This window comes from Amphiprion ocellaris, chromosome 15 (assembly GCF_022539595.1).
Source record: "Amphiprion ocellaris isolate individual 3 ecotype Okinawa chromosome 15, ASM2253959v1, whole genome shotgun sequence".
Classification (NCBI taxonomy): Eukaryota; Metazoa; Chordata; class Actinopteri; family Pomacentridae; genus Amphiprion; species Amphiprion ocellaris.
Window position 1 is genome coordinate 12,588,766 of NC_072780.1, and position 21,995 is coordinate 12,610,760.

Here is a 21,995-nt window from a genome sequence, read left to right on the forward strand (position 1 = left end):
TGGCAGAATCAGGTTAGAGCAAAGAAATTATTTTTATTTTTTTAGTTTTGGTTAAGTTTTGTAATGAAACGGCATGTCACAGATGAGTAGTTCAAGGACCATCAGGAAGCTGAAATTCTAATGATTTTGTTTGATGTGTTTCTATAATAAATTGTGCAATTTTGGCACTTTTTTTTTTTTTTTTTTAAAAAGATAACACACCTTTCAAACCTGTCTATGGGTTTTGGGGTTCAGAAGGTTAAAACCTGTTTGATGACCTGACTTCTTTATAGCAGTTTTTCAAAGTTCCGAGATGTTATTACCCAAGAGAAAGATGGAAAAGTTCTATTAAAAGTAATTACTCTTTACGTTTTAGAACAACTTCAGCTTATGCCCATAGCAAAGTCCATATTTATTATGGTGTACATGTTATTCCACCGCACCTTCACATGGAGCAGCTGTGGGGAGACACCAGGCACCGTGTCTCTGGTGTCGGCACTGAAATAAGACACCTCCTGCCGCATGATGGCCGGCCGCAGAACGTAACCACAGCTCCCGTTCTGTCTGAACCAGGCCGTGTTCAGGTCCATCATCAGTCCAGCTGTCTGAAAATTCATTGATACAATCTGGCAACCGCACTTCCAAAGGTCCTGGGGGTTCATGTTGCTCGAGTCAATACGCATAGGGTTGGGATACACTCGTGATAGGAAATGCTTGTTGTGGTTGACAAAGTCACCGGGGTTCTCACAAGCGAGACGCACAGCCAGAGACTCATGAAAAGAACAGAGTTCCCAGGGTTTTTGGCTTTTGGATGATGTTGGAAAATCAATGAAGCGAACAGAGCAGCAAAGAGTTACTAAGCCAGAGAGCTCTTTTAACAGCATGAAACGTTTGGGAGGAGGATGAAGGGGAATAGACTGAGAGACGATTGTGTAGGCGAAACTTTTCTGTACCATGTCCTTCTCATTTGTTCCAGGAACTGCCCCTCCACTGTTGGCTGCTTTCATCCTTTGGCACATTTCTGCTCCTTCATCCTCTTCACTTACATCCCCGTCCTCCCCATTAGAACCTGAACCCAGTTTTTTACCCTTTAGCAGGATGCGATGCCTTAGAGCATGCGGCGATGGCAGGTACGGGGCCCCATCATGTGGGAGATCTGTGTACAGCCTCTCCCCAAATATCCTCACTAGATGCTGCAACAGCACTTTCTGCTGTGGGAGTGAACAGTGGTTCTCAATGCACAGAATTAACGGATAGTCAGATGCAACAAATGCGTATCTTCCAATTGCCTCTAATACACAACGTAGGGACAGTGGTGGGGAAAGGGTGTGCCCAGTACACACTACCGGCTCCTCATCAGGACCATCCCAGACGTCCACCTCCACACATCGGCAGCCCATTTTAAGGGCACGGATGTAGCCAGAAATATCGGAGGGACCTCGAAACTGGTCCTCAATGAGGTAGGTGTTGTGAGAGGAGTTGATGAAGTAGTGGGACAAAGGCTGGGACATGTCCTGGCACACAATGTCGTGCTCCCGGTCAAAGAGGTGGCACTCTGCTGAAGTGAGGTAGCTGGTGAAGCCGTCCAAGGACATGAATCCTTGCTGCTGACCTTCCACTGACGGCTCGTGGGACTGGATGAGTTTCATGCTGGTTTCCTCACTCACCTAAAATGCAGAGTGAGAAAAGAAGATGAGATGGAGATTATCTACAATGGAAACACTTGACTTGATTGTGTGAATTAGTGTGTTACCCACTTGAGTCATGCCCTGCTCAGCCTCGATGAACCTCATCAGGTCTTTGGTGTCCAGGAACTCCTTGTTGCTCGAGAACTGCACCAACAGAAAGTAGATCTCTGGACGTGTGCAAAAGTCGTGAAAGGCCTCGATGAACTCCTGCTTGGTGACTCTGTTGTTTCTTCCTGTGAGCTTTTTGTTTTCACTGTGGTCTTTAAATCCAGATCCGTTATCTATTGTGAGCCCACACATCCTCTCCCTGACTCTTTGAAGCTCTTTAAACCTGTGCTCCACTTTGCCACTGCTCACCCCTGGGTTCACACTTTGTATCAACTTTATAGCTGACTGCAAGCGAATCCCTTCCTTGATGTCGTCCTGTCTGTCGGAATCAGCAGCAGAGGAAAACAACTGCTCCAGCCAGCCAAGACGAAGGCTGTCCTGACTGCTGGCGAGCATGTCAAGGGCATGTTTCCCATACTGCATCAGATACCTGGAGACAGATGAGAGACGAATGGACAAGGCCGATGGAATAGGACAGAACATTTTTGTTGTAAAACTGCATCACAGACACTTCTATTTTCATTTCAGCCATCTTGCACAGTGCCTAAAATTTAAAGTACAATAACTGCAGCAGGAGAACCAGTTTGAAGTCAAACCACGTTTACTGGCACAGCGCTTCATAACAAAGGCGACTTGAAGGACTATACAAAGAAATCAACCCAACAAAATCTCACTGTTCGTCTCAGTACAATCAATAGCAGGGGAAAAGCAAAGCATAGGGGACAAGATATATTTTTGGACTGGCATCAAAGACCTTCACAGATTAGCTGGAGTCGCTTAACCTTCCTTGCATGACCGAATCTTACTTCAAGCACAAATTTAATTTCTGTCATTACTTGTTCACCTTGACGTCAGTGAGAACACCAGTGAAGACTCTGTGTCCTCATAAATAAAACTTACCTGACTAAAATATTGATGAAATACAGTATATGTCAGCAATTTGAAACATTTAGGAACCGATTCCTCAACACGTATGTTGTTGCAACAAGGGCAGACATGAAAGATCCTCTCTATTCGCTGAAGTCAAAGTTACATAAAATAATCCATTTCAAATTTAACATGGCTAATATGTAACTCTACACCATTGCTTCTGCAAGAATGTGCAGCTCTGTGAATTCTCCTTCTCTCTCCCTGACACGCAAGTTGCAAAATCTGAGATCACTGAAAAAACATTCAGTACACCTGTGATTTAAAGTTATCCTAATTGCTCAAACGTGGCATAAAATGAGCTGCAAACACTCTAACTTTCTCAGTTTTTAGAACTATTGATCTATCTATTTGCATGTTTGCATCATGGCTCCACATGGGCAAGAATTGCCAGAGTGCATGAAAAATGAGATTGTGTGACTTAACAAAGATGGAAAAGGATATAGAAAGATTAGTGGCCAACTAAAAGTCGGCCAGAACAGAATCCCAGAAGAGATCAGGAGATATAGAATAAAGCATAGTACCACTAATCAATCAGAGTCTCAGCAGCAGGCCTTCTAAAACAATGCCACGGACAGGGTGCTACTTGCACAATCTGGCTCTGAAAAACAGATTGGCACATCCTTCAGAGTTGGCACAGGGGTTAGTTCTTCAATAGAAATTAGAGTTAATCTGTATATATGTCTACATAATATCCAAGAAAAAAAAAGTGGACATGGATGCACCAAAAATACTGGCTGACAAAAGGACTCCTAGTCTAGAGAAGCTTGGCAGAAGAGGAAGACGAAGAAGAGGAGACTCCAGCATGATAACAATCCAAAGCACACAGCCAGAATTACACAAGAGTTTCCAAAGAAGAAAAAAAGTGAAAACTATGATGTACAGTGTGTCGCCTGACTTGAATTCAATAGAATACCTCTGGAGTAGTTAGAAAGGTTGAGCAACAGGACTCTCCAGCAGAGAGTAGCTGAAAAAAAACAAGAATGGCTGCCTGTCATCAGGAATAAAGGTGGACATACGAAGCACTGGAAATGTTTAAGAAAAAAAAGAGCAAAACCCTAGTGTTCAAACTAGAAGTAGTGCAATTACTGTAAAGTGATGCATTTCAGAATCAATCATCCTTCAAGCCAACCTGTAATATCTCTGATTATTTGCATTTCCAAACTTTTGAATTACATGGTGATGTAAAAAAATGACAAAATTTCAATTTATGTTTGAACTAGTTCTTTCTACTAAATTGCCCAAACAACAATAGAATAGCTTGACCTACAATGCTTTATGTAACAAAGGAGATAATCCCTGAATATTGGCCTCTTATCTTGTTGTACTTGTATTTCTGCTATGGTGTGTTACTGATAAAGTGTAAATAAAAAAACAAGATTAGAAGATTTTTCACCTAAAACTGAGTGTAATGTGTTTCTGGAACATATTATATATATTTTACAGAGTATACAGCATAAGACCACTTCTAGTTCTTGCGTTATTGTACCTCAGGCCAGTAACCCAAATGTTGGCCACTTCAGCAGAGTTCGCCACCAGGTCCAGGCTCTCATATATGTCTCCATAGATGATGGAGAATGCACAGTCCTCTGATATTTGTTCATAAACTCCACTGGTGCGGAAGGTTTCTGTGTTACGACCTGTCCGTACCTACAATTTAATTACAAGAGTTGCACAAAAAAAAGAAAAGAAAGCATGTCAGATACAATAAAAAGAGATCAAATGTTGTCTTTTATACGATTCAGGGCTGTAAAAATTTCCATCACTGTGGTCTAAAAGACTCAGTGGGGTCATTCACAGAGCAAAAACCAGGGAGGGTAGATTTAGAAAGCTTTTTTTGTCTGGACACTGACCTCACGTATAGAGGCGAGAGAGATGCGAGCTTTGTCTGACTCCTTCTTGGATGGCTCCCAGCAGAGAGCCTGCAGACCTGCATCCAGAAGATAGTAACGCTGGTAAACACGGGAGTTGGGTCGGATCTTCTTCAGCTCACTCCCCTCAACCTGGAAACAAGACGTGGATGAAGCTGTCATCCGCTGACTCTCAGTGTAAACCTCCTCACTTTACTTCAGAGAAAGTTCTGTTGAATGTTTGACAGGCCTTTCATCTACCAGAAGCCCTTGATGTATGTGCAGTATGTTAAATATTTCACGTACAGGAAAGTAAAGCCTATATTTTATGTAAAGGATCACACTGTAGCTGACCCACCATGGAGTGGATACAGTCGGCAGCACTGCTGATCTTCTTCTCTGACAGACTGCTGCTGAAGGACACCGTCTTCTTCCTCTCCCGACCAGCACGTGATCCGTCCTGAAAAGGAGGGAGGGACGGACGAAATGACGGGACAGATAAAGAGAGGAGGAGGGGGTGTAATAAGAAGAGAAAAAATGAGCTGAAAGACAGAAGCAGCAATGGGCAGATAGCCATCCCTCTGGAGAACATTCTTTGCTTCAGCATGACAAATGTTTTTCCAGTTCAGAATGGATCTCAGAGGATTAAAAGCCACATCAGCTTATGTAACCATACATAAACACAGATTATTTGGTCTACCATGTAGAGCCTCCTCTTCCAATCTGTTATTGTTTTTCCTGATAGCATGCTAAAAGCCTTTGCTCGCCCTTGCCCTTCACCATTACACCATTAATCATACCTGAGCAGACAGAGGCAGCAGGCAGCAGCATTCTAATTCTGCTCCTCCACAAAGACTCTGGCAAACCCAATCAGTTTATCTGAGCTCACCATCGTGCCTCATCCATCTGATTTATTGACCAATCAGATGTCACCCCCACAGAGAACCCTGTACTAACAGATAAGAGCATATATGTGGGCAAAGTTATTCAATTATGGATATATTTGTCCTGATAAAATCAAATCAAAGACTTCATTGGAGCTAATCTGAGGTAGGATAAGCAGGATAACACAATTATAGTTGATTCAATCCCAAGTGGAGAGACAGACGACGCAAACACCCACATACTGGTGTATATTACAAGCATGGAGATGCAATGTAACAGTCACAGATACAACATTTTAGAGCTGCAACTATTAAATTAAATAATTATTCTCATCTTAGAATATTGTGTCATTTGTTTTTTCAGTTCACTGATTGATTAGTCATACCTAATTGTTAAACAATGGCAGCATGACACAGTGTTTCTGTGAAATCTGACAATCATCTACAACATATTACCATATAAGCGTAACTCTAGGAAAAAAAACAGGGATAATGTAATTTTTCACTGCATTCTCCTCTGAGTGTGTGCATTATGATTATTATTCATGTTTAATAATGTGTGAATACAATTTATTGGCTCCCTGATTAGCTCTCCTCTGCTGCCCTCCTTATTCCCCCTGTGAGTCTCTTCTTCTTCTTTCACTTCATTCACTTTACCCTCATTTATTTGATAAGCGCCACCACGAGAAGTCATGAAGTACTGCCTGCATGTTTTAATTGAAACATTAATAATATCTGGCACCAGTGCATCAATAATGTAACACAATAGGAAGTGATATAATAAATTGCCCTATCAATATTTTGTCATACCCCCTAATAACTACAGCCTGACTGATACTGGATTTTGAGAGGAATGATAACATCAATTTTAAGAATGGTAAATGTAAATGATGGCGCCATTGTTATTAACTTTCCAGCCATGTATTTCACACACTGAGTCAATACTTGACTCCTCACCACCGTCTGTGATACATGCTCTGCTACATGTGCTGCAGACAGTGCTGAGAGTGTTGGTGACACCAATTCTAAACGGCCTCAAGCATCTGTTTTCTATACTACGCTTCGTACAAAAACAAAAAAGAAAAGGTTTAATATCGGCACATAATGGACAACATATATACAGTATATACCAATACTGATAGATCTGTGAAAGTTCAATGTCAGCTGATTTATTGGTCAGGCTCTACTGATAACAACTTCTCAAAACCTAAACTGGCAACTTCAAATTGTTTAGTCTCACTAATAATTCAAAGCCTGAACATATTATAATAATTTATACCAACGTATATCAAAACAAAGCAGCAAATCATCACATTTGAGAAGCTGGAAAAAGCAGCAAATGGTGCTTGCAAGAAGACAAAATGATGAATTATTATACTTGATACCCACTGACTAATTAGTAGTTAACCAGCCCATCACTTTAGCTTTTCAATTTTCTGTCAAAAAAAAATCAAATTTAAATAAATATGTAATACAAGTGCAATGTACAGCCAGCTGAAAGATTCTGATTTATCTCTGAAAGTTGTTTAGAATAAATCAGAACAAATTTAAGAAAAACTAGTGGAAAAAAAAATCATACCCAGCATCCTGTTGATTTGTGGCAAACACACACACAAAGCTCTTCACCGCACCATATTGTTTTGGGGGTATTTCAAAAGTCTAATGCATCACCAGTGAGTTAATTAACATTTTCATGTTTATACATGTTTTACAGTGTTTGATTAATCTCTAGTCATCAGCATAACTCTGATTTCATTCAAATAAGACTTCACACAAACCTCAAGAGCACTTGTGTCTTTTATGAGAGAAGAGCGCAGGGAACCCTTCATATGAAAGAAATCTGGGGGATATGAAAGACAGAAAGGGATAAGAGAGAGAAAAAGAAAAAAAAAAGACCCGCGCTGCGTTTCATGTAAAGCATATGAATGAATATGCGAAAGAGGGGAGGATGGAGATGTTGCCCTCAGATGGAGGGGAGAGAACCCAACCATCACAAATCCTCACAGAATCAATCGCCTCATTAGGACACAGAAGTCCGACCAATTGCAACAAGTTTTTTTTAAACAGTGTGATGAGGGGAGTGCTCTAAAAATACTCCTGGTGCTTTAGGGTGTGATAGACCCTTTTCAATCAACAGCAGGAAGAGCGAGAAAATAAAGAAGTGTCAGTTTTAGCCTTTAAAGGGTTTTTTATAAAACAGACAACACATTAACGCATTAAAACACCAACAACTTGTAACTGAGCTAATTGATTTTGTGTTCTCATTAAAAACCTGCAGCTTTCAGTGTGCTGCAGCAACACCTTTAAATATAACTCTATTTCAAATAAGGCTCTAATGCAACTCTGGTCTCACCAGCAAGGAGAAAATCTGAAAAAAGAGCTTCTTTCTGGTTTCTGGCAAATTTGAAATGTTTTTGAAAGCTCACAGGAAATTCTCCAGGGACCCAGACTGAGACGCAGCAAGCTCAAACACCGACAGATTCACCTTTACACTGCAGCGTACTGTACCGCCCTATCATTCATACTTTCCCTTTTCTTTCATGCAGTGCAGTGACAGGTGCAGGAGATTAATGCTGGCCTCAATCTATATCTCTTCCTGTGTGTGTGACATTACCGGTAATAGTCCCTCTGTGGCTGCATCAGCAGCAATTGCTGTGCACAGACTATCCAGTTAAGAAATTCCACATAAATAACATGGTCTCCACTGACATTCCTGCACTATGTGGCAAACAGCAAACATGTCATTGTTGATTAATAGACAAGCAAAGAGCAGAAATCCCGTTGAAGCAACGGATGCTTTCCTTTAAAGGCTAGTAAAGCTCATATGCTGTGCAAATGCCACAAGCTGGATTCGTCCTGAGGCATGCCCACTAGTTTGGATTCAATTATCTCATGTGGAAGCTGTCCTGCATGTTCACCGCTGTTAGCCCACCACATAAATTACTGACAGAAAGAGAGACAGAGTTCAAACACAGCCTGACGTCACCGGAGACTCTGAATAAATTACCCTGACAAGATAAAACTAGAGGGCACACATTACCACGCAAGTAGATAAACACCTGAATAAAATGCAAACCTAAATGTATTGATTTTTCTGTGCAAAAAAGGCGCACACTGTTGAAACAGACTGCAAACGTAGGCAAACAAAAAGAGTTCAGTCTCCGTTCCCTGATAAGATTCCAATTTCATTTTCACTTAATCGCTGTACTGTACGTCGCCGTCACAAAGGTCCTGTGTTGTTTTCTCACACAGAGGGAGATGAGTCCCCAAAACCACCACTGCGCTTCAAAACAGGAAGCAGCCTGTCAGGCCATCACAGAGCGTTTCCTGTGGTTCCACTGAGAGTGAAGTGACAGAGAAGAGAAAGACTGAGAAACGTTGTGCAAAAACCTCATCGCCTCCAGTTACTGACATTGTAATGGTTATTTATAGGTTTGACACTAGTTCAACACCTGATAAAGATATGCAGTAGGTCCTGAAACCTTTTAAACTGCCTCTTAAAACATTATTTGTAAATATATGTGCTAAATATATATGTAATGAGGTGATTCACATGCCTCATATCTTTGCATTAATTCATGTTTTGGTAAGGCTATTTTATTTATGTTGCCGTTTTCCTTCAACAAAGGCAAATACACAAACATTAAGTACAAGAATGATAAAATATAATAAAAGCCAACAGACAAAAGGCACATTAAAAACAGTAATACAAACTAACGAATAAATTGGTTTAAGAGAAAATTAACCAAAACCAGCAGTACACAGATAAATATTGAGCTTGGATTAAAAAGTAATGGACAATGTCTCAAGTCTGCAATCATCTGACTGTTTGTACCACATTTGAGCAGCATGGAAACTAAAAGTAGCCTCAACATGTTTAGTTTTGACTTTTGGCACCACCTGTAATCCAGAATCTGGGAGGTCTGCAAGGTTCTAACTGGATCAAGAGCGCTTTAATATTTAAAATGGGTAAAGCTGATGTGGTAAAAGTGTTAACAACTATTTACACATCCATTACATATGGAGCAACACTCAAATTTGGTGAGGATCACATTTATACGCACTTAAAGTCCAATGTTCATCCTCCTTTTAGCTCTATTTTTGGCCTCCACCAACCCCAGATGGTAATATCTGGCTTTAATATCAGCTAAATCCTCCACAGTGTTTTTTCAGCTTAACATTTACTTTGTTTTCAGTACTGAACACATAACATATGGTAGATTTTAAGTGCTTCTTTTTTGTAAAAAGCTTTAAACAGGAGCAAAAACAACACTGGGGATAGGTGAGAAGCAAAGTAGTAAAGGTGCTGACGGCAAAACAGAAACCAAAAAAAAACCTGAAAGATATTAAAATTATTCCCAGAATTTTCTTTCAGTGCAGAGCTGGTGATTTATTTTGTCACCTTTATCAGCCCACACATTGTGATTTGATCATTGGTAATATAGCAGTTTAAATTAAAGTTAAACTAAATTACAAAATGTCAAAAAAATATCCATTAGAAAATAGGGGTTTTTGAGTGACATTTTTATCTGCAAGTTTTCATTTGGTGGAACTATACAAAAGATTACTGCGAGTAAATTTGGATGATTGTGTGACTATGAGATTAGGACATCTACACTGATTGAACAGATGGACAAATGTGGGGACGGATGGAGAGTGAGAGAAAATGGAAGGACTGGGTGGTGGAACACAGATGCAGTTATCAGAGAAGGACGCACAAGATGACAAGAGTCACATCACAGAAAGTTTAAACTTGAGAGGAAACAGATAAAACAGATAAGAAAGTTGAGCTACAGTTGAGGAAGCAAGAGGAGAAATGAATACAGATGCTGTTTGCCTGATCTATCTTTAGTGCGGACAATCACAGAGCCGTTGCACTTGGTATTCTTCTGCAGCCACCGGCATGGCCTAGTGCCTTCATTAGCCAGCTTGCATGCATACATGGCATGATGTATGTGAGCGTATGTTTCAATGGATGCAACAAACATATATCGCTAATTACAGCTTCTCAGAGTTAGTAGAATGGCGATATAGGTCATTAGTGGGTGCTGTCTTTGATCCGCTAATTAAGACAGAACGAGAAAGAAAGATGGTCTTTGGGTGCGAGGCGATAAAGAATAGAGGTAGAGTATGAGCAGTCTTCCCTGTGGCCTTGTGTGGTTGACAGCAGATGATGGATGCTTAATGGCATAGTTTATTCCAAGAGCCTCTCACCATGAAGCACAGCACCACCAGAAGGGGTTTGGAGGTGATTTACTGTGAAATGCGAGATGAAGTATGGTCTTAAGAAATAGATGCATCTACAAGTGTTTTCTACAAGAAATTTATCATTTAAAAAAACTGCTGGGTTCACTTGAGTTCACATGAGTTGGGTTTATCTAATGAACACCTGCATTAGACACTGAAACCATATATGGCAGCACAGTTTCAGCCAAACACGTATCCACCGTTCTGAATCACTAAACAAACTATAGGCAATACTGCAGGTAACCATAGCAACAATGGTGATGTTTTGGGCTTCATTACCAGTTAATTCTCACTAATGGCGCTGACGTAGACGCATGTGACTCAAGCAAAGGCTGTAACTAAATTTCTCACTGTTGATTAATTGGTTGATTTGTTTCACAATTAATGTCTGAGTTGTTTGATATATAAAATCTCAGAAAATAGTGAAAAATGTCAACCAGTGTTTCCCAAAGCCCAAGATTACATCCTCTCTATATTTTTTTAAAATCCCTAAATATTTAGCCTAATGCCATAAAGAAATAAATAAATCAGAAAATAATCAACTTTAGGAAGATGAAGATATTATTCTTTTCTTTCTTGAAAAAATACTTAAATAATCAATTATCAAAACAGTCAGAACAGGATATATTAGCAGTTAATTTCAAAGCTGACAAGTAATCAATCAATTATTGTCTGTGAGAAAAAAAGTCAAATAATTCTTCTTTGGTACAGTTTCCACACATAGAAAATAATCCACTCCATAGGGAGGACACCATTCTTCCTCACTGAATGCTAACCTAAACACAAGTTAATCAGGTTGCAAACAAAGGCTGCAACTAATAATAATCTCTACTGTTAATTAAGCTGTCAAGTATTTTCTCAATTAATTATTTAGTTGTTTGGTATTTAAAATGTCAGAAAATGGTGAAAAATGTTGATCAGCCTAACATACATCCAGAGTAACAACCTCGAATATATTGTTTTCTCCACAACCCAATGATACTCATTTTACTGTCACTGAGAAGCACAGAAACCAGAAAATGTTCAGTTTTAAGAAGGTGGAGCCAGAAAATTTTAGCTTGTTTTTCTTCGGAAAATGACTCAGACCAAAATAATTCTTCCTTAGTCCAGTTTCCACACAGAAAAGAATGCACTTCATAGAGAAAACACCATCCAGCCCCACTTAATGCTGTTCTTTACCTTCTACCCATTACAGATTTTCTACGATACATTTCCCATACATAGCGTTAGGATAGAAACGATTCAATGTTTTGCAGTGTTTGGTCCTGCGTAAAACAAATCAATGACTGCCAGATGGACACCCTGACAACAGACAACAGAACACCTGAGTGCAGGTCTCCTCCACAACCACTCACCCTGTCCAGCAGAACCTTCCTCCACCTCCTGCTGCCTGGAGCAGCCAGAAAAGAAGGTAAGATGATGATGAAGATGGAAGAATGTCCTATTAGTGAGAAAGAGTCAGAGCTGAATCAGGAGATGATGATCAGCACAGGTAAGCTCACCTGGATCAGTCGGAGATTTTTATACATGCACACACACACATATATGTATATGTATATATATGTGTATATATATGTATATGTACACATATATATACACACATATATACATACATATATATATACATATACACATATACACTCACACACACAAACACATATACATATATATATATATATATATATATATATATATATATATATATATATATATATATATATATATATATATATATATGTATATATATATACATATATATACATATATATATATATATATATATATATATATATACACACACAGTCATGGAAAAAATTACTAGACCACCCTTGTTCTCTTCAATTTCTTGTTCATTTCAATGCCTGGTAGCACTAAAGGTATATTACCTGAAAAATACAATGAACATGACAAAAAAGCTGATTACATAATAGTTCGTCTTATTTGACATGCTTCAGCTTAATTGTGTTCTCAGGGTATATAAGAGGCCATTTCTGTCATAAGCAGCACTGCACATGCAAAGGCCTAGAGTGGTTTCCTGCTTACATTGAAGCCGTAGCACAACTCAGAAGTTGTCAGCTCTCACAAAATGCCTAAAACAAAAGAAATATGTGAAGCCACAAAGGCACCCATCTGGGCACTGCCGGAAATTAGCATGAGTGAGAGACAGGCAGTGAAAAAACTGAAGATTTCCAAGACAGCCGTTCAGTACACCAAGAAAAAACAAACCCAACATGGTACGACCAAGTTGCTAGCTGGTCACGGCAGGAAACGTCTTTCTACCCCATGAGATGACTGTGCTCTCATCCATTCCTGTGTCAGGAATCATCGTCAGACCTTCAGGGACCTTAAAAATGAGTGGGCACTATCGAGAAATGTGACTTGTTCAGCAAAGACAGTTGGAAACCGACTTCTTGAAGCTGGTCTGAAGTCACACAGGGCACAGAAGAAGCCCTTCATCAACAAAAGGCAGAGGAAAGCCCAGTAAGTCTTTGCTGGGGATCACAAGGATTGGACTGTTGATGATTGGGCTAAGGTTCTCTTCGGTGATTAATTAAATTTTCAACTGATGCCCACTCCAGTGAACTTACTGGTTAGGAGGAAGCCTGAAGAAGCCTACAAACTAGACTGTCCTGCCCCTACAGTAAAACATGGGGGTGGATCAGTGACCATCTGGGGTTGTTTCAGTATGGAAGGAACAGGGCAAGTGCAATTGTGTGAAGGGTGAATGAACCTAGTCATGCACAGGCCTACTCTTGGAAACAGCCTTCTTCCATCAGCTGGAAAACTCTTTCCTGCCTCCAATGACCGGATTTTCCAACAAGGCAATGCCCCTTGCCACAAGGCAAGGTCCAATAAAGCCTGAATGGAGAACCAGAGCATTGGAACCATGCCTTGGTCTGCTCAATCACCAGATCTAAATCCAATTGAAAACCTGCGGAAAATAATCAAATGTAAAATGGAGAACCACAAGCCCAAAAACAAAGCAAATTTGTTTGAATTTGTGCAACAGGAATGGGCTGCTGTGACAGCAGGACGATGTCAGAGGCTGGTGGAGAGCATGCCAAGATGCATGACTGCAGTCATCAAAAACAATGGTTATGCAATCAAGTACTCCTGTGTGTATCATGTGACTAAAACAGACAGAAAAGAAGACATGGAACGCCTAAAAGCACTGTTTGTTGTGTCAATGTCCAATTGTTTATGGAGCTGACTATATATGCATACAGTTACCCTGATAAACAAATGGCACAAGCAGAAATCTTAATATGCCGTAAATTAGATATACGTTTTGCTGTTGTTTAGCCTGGAGTGTATTTAACATAGAACATAGAAATTCCACAAATAGTGTTCAGAACAACAGGAAGCCTTACATGCAGAAAGAAAGAAGAAATACTGCAATAATATACTTTTTTGGATGAGTTGATCAACACAAATTAGTAATGATCCTAATAATAACAACTATAATAACAGTCAAATGGATTAACTTGACAGCTGTTCCTTGTTTTCATACATCCAAATTATGCACTTCTGTATTTCTGAGAATGAGCTGTGTGCAGAAAGCATTGAAGTGCAAGTCAACACTTCCTAGGAGCTCAGAATTCACTTAACACAAATTAAAATAAGTTAATTAATGTTCATAGATCACAATTTTCAGTTCAAAGTCACAAAAATGAACCAGTACTAGTTCCTTTTGTATACCTGTTATAATGAGCTGCACTGAGCTATTCTTTTTCAATTGGCCTTCCTCCTACTCATTCAGCCCCCAACTGACTCAAGGGATGGCTAACTTCTTTGCTCAGCTCACAGAAAAATCCTATTTTCATGTTCATTGTGTACTTTTGAAGTGTCTTTAAGACAGATATTTCCTTCTGGAGCTGGTTGAGGTAAAAAGTAGACCAAATGAACATTTACTTAAACCCTTGACATAGCCATAAACAAAACTACAAATCACTGTCAATGTTGGACTGTAGCAAACATATGCAGACATGTTTGTTGAATATGAATTAGTCCAAGTAAAAAGATCGACATGCTTAGATTTTGATCTAGTATTTGTTAGCTGCTGCACTATTCAGAACAACTCTTCATGCATTATTGCAGGCATATCATATACAGTGGAGTTAATACACACTACATATGTGTGTTGATGCGGTTAGTATGTGTGTGGCTGCTAAACATGCAAGGACATTAGAGAAAAATAGAGCAGATGAAGTGCTATGTGGTCAAGTCATTCTGTCAGTAGCTCAATGTGTGGGAATAATGTTCAACAAAAAAATGTGGTGAGCATTCACAGTAAGTCAACTGTTCACTCTACCCATAAACCCCTGCCCTCGTGGCAAGTAGAGCAGCAGATGCTCTTTTACGCTTCAAACCTTTGAAGTCCCATGTGCACGCAAGCACACATACACACAAACATGCACACAATCAAACACACCCGCCACACCGAATGAAACAAGTAAAAGGTTGACTTGAAAAGGTCATCTTGTCAGAGAGCTAACCACAAGTTCAGCTGACAAACGTCACAGCTGCATTTACCGAAGACAGCGGTGCCACTAAAAGCAAGAACAGGCAGTTGAAGACTTGAGTTGGATGTCAACTGCAGACATCAATGTAGCATTCAAACTGCCGAGCGGGGTTTCCACATGCCTCAGTGACGACTTTGTGGAGGCTCACTAACTTGTCACGAAATCAGACATCCATACTTGCATCTCAGTGCACATGCAAGGGTGTATATATGTTATGAGTGTGGTGTATATGTGCAGCAATTCAATCACCAGCTCAGCTTGGAGCTGCGAGTAGCAGTATTTACTGTGGATCCATTACAATCAGCGAGAAGGTTGAACCGCTTCTTGTGCCATGCAGGGCCATGCTTACGCAATCTGAAGTGGTATAAAGCAGACTAAAGATGTGATTTGATCTAAAGGAGATGCTCAGGGTTGCTCTGACTCCAACAGCTATCCTCCCCAGCTGTGTGCTAACGCCTCTGGCTAATGTTGCTCCCGCTGTCTGAAAGAACACATACGCATATTGATGAGGGTACAAAGCACAAATAGCTATACAGAATTGCATGAAGGAACTGCTTGAGATTTTGAGACTGCGAATTGATTGTGTTGGAAAGTTGGAGTAGAAGATCTCACCCTCCAATCTTCCAATCTGCAGGTTAATGACCCCATGTATCGGTGCACTGTCATCCTGGAAAAGCCCACTCTTATCCGAAAAGAAATGTTTCATCATATGGTAAAGGTCAGAAGGCTTCAGAACAACTTTGTGATTATTTGCATTGACTCTCCCCTTGTCTCAATAGACATCCATCCATCCATTATCTATACACCGCTTAATCCTCACTAGGGTCGCGGGGGGGCTGGAGTCTATCCCAGCTGACTCGGGTGAAGGCAGGGGACACCCTAGACAGGTCGCCAGTCTGTCGCAGGGCCACATACAAAGACGAACAAGCACTCTCACATTCACACCTACGGGCAATTTAGAATAATCAATTAACCTCAGCATATTTTTGGACTGTGGGAGGAAGCCGGAGTACCCGGAGAAAACCCACGCATGCACAGGGAGAACATGCAAACTCCATGCAGAAAGATCCCGGGAAAGCCGGGACGCGAACCAGGGACCTTCTTGCTGCAAGGCGAAAGTGCTAACCACTACACCACTGTGCAGCCCTCTCAATAGACAAATAAACCTAAAAAAAATGACAGCAAGATGCCTCCCACAGCATAGCAAACCGACTTAATCCTCTCACTGGAGCGGTCATGCATTTTAGTTTGTCACTCATCTGTAGATCTGGGATCGAAAACCATAATAATGGACAGACATGTGAGTAGCAATGACTTCCTCATCTAACTATAAACAAGAAAAGGTGTAAATTCCAAAATGTCAAGCAACTCAAAGTATTTTGATAAGCTCCTGCATGAACTGGAAATTATCAAACCAAGGAGCTTTTGTAGTAATGCATTCTTCTTGGTAAATAGAATAAAGACGCCTGTATCTGTAATGCCCTATTACCAGTGAATCACTAGTACGAGCTACAACAACACCATGAAGACAAAAGAACACTCCAAGCAACTCCATGACAAGGTTATCGAAAAGCATAAGTCAGTGGATGGGTACAGGAAAATTTCCAAGTCAATAACTATTAGTTACGGAGGGAATATGGCACATACATAAATCTGCCTAAAGCAGCCCATCCTCAAAAACTGAGTGACCATGCAAGAAAGTGGCCACCAAGACAGCTATGACTCCTCTGAAGAAGTTAGAAGCTTCAGCGGCTGAGATTGGAGACACTATGCACACAGCTACTGTTGCCTGGGTTCTTCACAGTCAAAACTTTAAGTGAGAGAGGCAAAGAGAAAGCCTCTGTTGAAAAAGCTTACAATAAATCTTGACTTGAGTTCACCGATTTCAGGCTGAAGACTCTGAAGTCAACTATAAGAAGGAGTTCTGGTCTGATAGGACCAGACTTGAGATTACTGGCCATCAGACTATGACACCAAATACTGCACATCATCACAAACACAGCATCCCCACTGTGAGGCATAGTGCTTGTTAAAGTAGAGGGTAAAATAAATGCAGCAAAGTTAAATTCTGGAAAATGATGTGATGCATACAGCCAAAGCTAAACAGTAACATTTTAACATCAAGGTGAATGTTCTGGAGTGGCTGAGTCAGAGCCCAAACCTCAATCTAATTGAATATTTGTGACTGAACATGAAAAAGGGTGGTTCACTCATGCACAACCTGACAGAGCTTGAGCAGCTTTGCAAAGAAGACTGGAAGAGAAGAGTGTCCAGATGTGCAAGCCTGAATGAGACCTATCCACAGAAGTTCAATGCTGTAATCATGGCCAAAGGTGCATCTGCTAAATAGTGCTTTGAGAAGGGGATGAACACTTAATTTAAGTTTTATATCTTTAAATAATTGGCATTACTTTGTAGAAATCCGTTTCACATTATTTTGGCCACAATTTAATATTTAAAAAGTAATTAAAGGGGAAAACTTCCTGGAGGTGTGAATACTTTCTATAAGCACTGTAAACATGCAGCAACATTTTTTTAAAGTGTCTTATAATGTGTGTTGGCTTGAGTAATGAGATCACTGGAAGGCAGGTATTTGTTGTACCTAGCTGTGCTTTACTAGAAGGCAGGTCTGTGCAAGTGTGTGTGTGTGTGTGTGTGTGTGTGTGTGTGTGTGTGTGTGTGTGTGTGTGTGTGTGTGTGTGTGTGTGTGTGTGTGTGTGTGTGTGTGTGTGTGTGTGTGTGTGTGTGTGTGTGTGTGTGTATTTCTATCTTCGAGAGAAAGAAAGCACCCGATTGCTATCTACATCAAGATGAACTTGAAACAGACATAAACTCAGTGGCCACCGGCTTCTGCATCTCCCTCATGCACACGAGAGTGAGACAGAATAAATGAGATGACAGCATGAAGTACATACTGAAGAAATACAATTATTGAAAGAACAGAAACACACACATACACATATACACTGGACATAAATCCCTGACTCCTGTTAAAACCGGTCTGGAATGTCATGTTTCCTGTTTATCTACCGACATACCACCAAGACTCCTATTGTGTGGAATCCTGAGTTTAGCCATAGGGGTAGTCTAGCAAACAGAAGAAAAGCCCCACTCTGTTATGTTGACAGAGTGATTCATAACTCCTTGGTTCTTAGGCTGAGCTCCAACCATCGAAATCCTCAGGAGCTTATGATTCAAAACACAAGCACGTTTATGGTGAAAGCACAAACATATGCGCGCTGCTGTGCTGCACTGTTCATTGGACAGCGAGCGTTCTTGGTTAAATGTGTCCACTGAACAATAACCAAACAAAGCATCACATCACCAAGGCGTGCTAATTTCCACTTCAGCACAAAGGAAGCATGTCAAGCGTACCGTGTGTTTTTCCCACACAATCCTGCATCACCACCCTTTAAAAGTAAAAGCTGGCGTTAGAGAGTCATTAAACATCACACATCAAACATGGCACTGCATATAATCAGGCACGGCCCTCAAGAGGCCTTATTTCTGACCCAGAATGAAACGCCAGAACTTCTTGCAAGCAGTCAGCTATTAAATCCTCTGTGTCAAGCTGGCTGCACTGTGGGAAATAACAGAAGAAAGAGGCCTGTGTGTGGGCAAGGAGGTGAGAAACATTTGTCTGTTTGTGTGTGTGTTCCAGTGAAAGAGAACGCTGCAGAGAAAGTGACTTGTCATCACCAACTGCTTGTGAGTTAATAGCAATATTGCAACATGAACTGTGCGAGGAAATTGGCCAACCGGTCGACTTCCTGTCTTGCTGAATTGGAGCCAATCTTACACAAACGATGGTATGTTCAAATAATCATGTCTTTGCAGGCCGTAGCTCTGGAGACAAGCAGCAACAAGGGATCAATATAAGACCTCCCACATATGTGCAGAGGCCGAAACCATAAAAGGACAAAGTCAGGGGGAAGAGTTATTGATTAGGCCTGATTGATATGGCAGTATTTTAAGATCCGTTGCAGGCGGCATGATTTGTGCCTAAGTGAGATATCTGTGTGGATTCAACATGTGAATTCAGATGAGTGTAAGCAGTAGGGTTAATTGGACAGGGGGTATTCAGCTGTGACACAGAGGGCGGAGTAAATGCAATTTCTCATTCAGGTGGTTTCACTTATTAGTTCCTCCACCTTCTCACTCTGGCTGATGGAGTGCTAATGGGGGACATTGCCTGCTGTCGTCTGGCTACAACCACAGCAGCATCCAACCCACCCTGGACGACACACTAAAAAGAAATCTAAAACCATGTCGGTGTCTACTGATTTGAAGTGATGGGGGTGCAAGACAGCGCTTACTGTCATCTCCAATGAGTCACAGGATGTGCATCTTAAGGCACAAAATGCTGCCACTCAGGACTTCCTCAACAGAACTGACACATGAGGTGAGATGAACATTGGCACTTAGACACAGATGGAGGCGAAGTTGACAGAAGGCAGTGCCACAGTGTACTAACAGTTTATCTTCAGGTTGCAGGTTGGTTCTATCCAGCAGTATTGGAGGAGAGCTCTCTGTGATAAGTCCCCACATCTATATGCATGACAGGGTAGTGGTTTTCTACTGACTTTATTGTATTGTATGGTGGTGATTTCTTTCTTTCCTTGCCTTCAGCAGATTACATTTAACTTCATGTCATTTTTTTCATCACGTGGTAGGATTGCAGGGTCTATTCTGGAGTTGTTACAGGTTACATGTTTTCAAATTACAAAAGCCAGATGAGCTCTTTTTTTTGACCTGATGGAAACAATGGCCTACCTTGATCAGACTGCTGCGTCGGGGGATCGTTTTGGCGTCTGAACCTGTGCTCTCCCACGTTGGAGACTCGCAGCTGGACTCGTTCTGGAGCCTCTTGACGGCGTCTGGCAAGCTGCAGTTTCCGTTGGAGACATGCTCTCCTCGGTGCGTCTCCAGGCTCATCCCTGCTCCTCCTGACGCAGCTTTCCAGCCAGCAACCGGTGGACCTACGGCGCTCTTGTTCTCTCCAAATTCAGCCATGGTGACACTTTCTTTTTTTGTTGTTGTTGTTTGGATCTGTCAGTTGTCATGAAAGCAGCGGAGCTCCGAGAAGCGGCAGCGCTGACACCGACGTGCCATCGTGTGGAGTGAACGATCGGCGAACGTGCGCCAAGAGCGGAGACCAAACTTCTCTCTCTCTCTCAGCCCTCCGTCTTTCTCACACTCACTGAGGGGGAGGTGACAGAAGGGGGGAGACAGCAGTGACCGACACACCTTCCAGACCTTCCCCGCCAACACTCCTCACATCTCCGCTACAGCTGATGTGCGCTTGCGTTCAGGAAATTTCACATTGTCGTCTGCTCCTCCTCCTCCTCCGCTGCTGCTGTGGGTTAAATGTAAATCCTAATCACGTGTCACTGAATTAAACCATTTCAATTCCGGCCAGCTCTTGCTATCGCCTTCCTCCGACTGTTTCGCTTTTACACCTCTTCACTGGGTTTCATTGTGAGCGCAGCAGCAGGCTAATAAAGTCATCATCTGCCACCAGCATGGATGGATGGACGAGTGGGTGGGTTGGTTTTGCTTTCCGTCCCTGCGAGAACGAAGTTTTTTTTTTTTTTTTTTTTTTTTTTAAATTTAAATAAAGCATATGCTTATCAGGTTAATAAATGACCCATTAATGCTTGATCACTGCTTATAAAAAGGAAGAACTTTTAGGTTCCCTGCTTGCAAAAACTCTCTCAGACTCCATCCTGTTACAACAACCTGTTACTGCAGACCTGAATAACTTTATTAACATTTGTATCTGCACATTAAGACTGCTTATTAACAATCAGTAGATTATCAATTAATAATTTTCAAAGTAATCTGTGAGTTTATAAACCTAGTGAGAAATGTTTCACACTTTAGACTGGTTTCTTTCACATCACAAGGTGAGATATGTCAGCTGAGAATAGCTGATGTGGTTTTCTTGCATGGCTTAAAAAAACAATGCATGCTTGATGTATGGACAGTTAATAAATTAAAGTGAAAAAACTCAAGAAAGGGGCTCTGGAGGGCATTTTGCAATTAAACATTGAGACAGTCCCTTAAGGGATATGCCTAAGCAAACAGGCCAATACACTGCCTTTCTAAAATTCAATAAAGTCATGGATTTTACTGGAGAATTCAAGGGCAAAGTATTGTGATGCATGGCTCAGGGATAAATGCCAAGATGGCATCCTCAAGAGTAAATGCCAAATAAAATGAGTAAGTTCACAGTTACTGGAACTTCACACACTTTGCAGCATTAAAAGCACACAGAGAGGAAGGTGTTTCCAGGTTGTATAGAGTGTCCACACTCCCTTGGCTGCAGTGTTTATGTGACTGTGCAGGACAAACAACATGCTCTTTTGACTGTTGACTCACTGTGACGCTTTCACAAATCAAGGTCAGTGCAACATTCACTGACACAAAACCAATGTGTTGTGTGACTCGTGATGAAGCTTCTCTCCATTTTCAGTGTAATTGCCCCACTATAAAACACAGCATCATACAGAGTTAATCATTTAGGGGGGAGCTTATCTGAAGAGACTGGAGAGTGTTCCATTTCATTATCACCTAGGCATTAACATAATGTAATGACTGCAATAAAACCTGTACAACGGGGTGCCGTTGCTCAGAAAATTGTAGCAGTTTCTGCAATGCAATGGTGAGTAAATAAAGGTGTCACACTCTCATTGATCACTGGAGGAGACATCTGTGGAGGTCAGTTTGGTTATTGCCATTAAACTGATGTGATCTTATTGTTATCCGGGGAGCTCTCCCTGGAGGATG

The 21,995-nt window shown here is 41.0% G+C and overlaps 1 protein-coding gene across 1 annotated transcript in view; it reads right to left on the reverse strand.

Annotated features, from left to right (window-relative positions):
* The window catches only part of LOC111579715 (inactive phospholipase C-like protein 2), a 34,648-nt gene extending 13,973 nt beyond the window's left edge, over nt 1-20,675 (reverse strand). Inside the window, exons 1-6 of the mRNA XM_023287103.3 lie at nt 19,980-20,675; nt 4,911-5,012; nt 4,556-4,705; nt 4,192-4,352; nt 1,737-2,205; nt 423-1,646 (exon numbers count right to left, since the gene is read on the reverse strand). Coding sequence (XP_023142871.2) covers nt 423-1,646; nt 1,737-2,205; nt 4,192-4,352; nt 4,556-4,705; nt 4,911-5,012; nt 19,980-20,219 — 2,346 coding nt within the window. The 5' untranslated portion in view covers nt 20,220-20,675. The remainder of the gene's footprint in view (nt 1-422; nt 1,647-1,736; nt 2,206-4,191; nt 4,353-4,555; nt 4,706-4,910; nt 5,013-19,979) is intronic.
* Nucleotides 20,676-21,995: the final 1,320 nt, after the last annotated feature.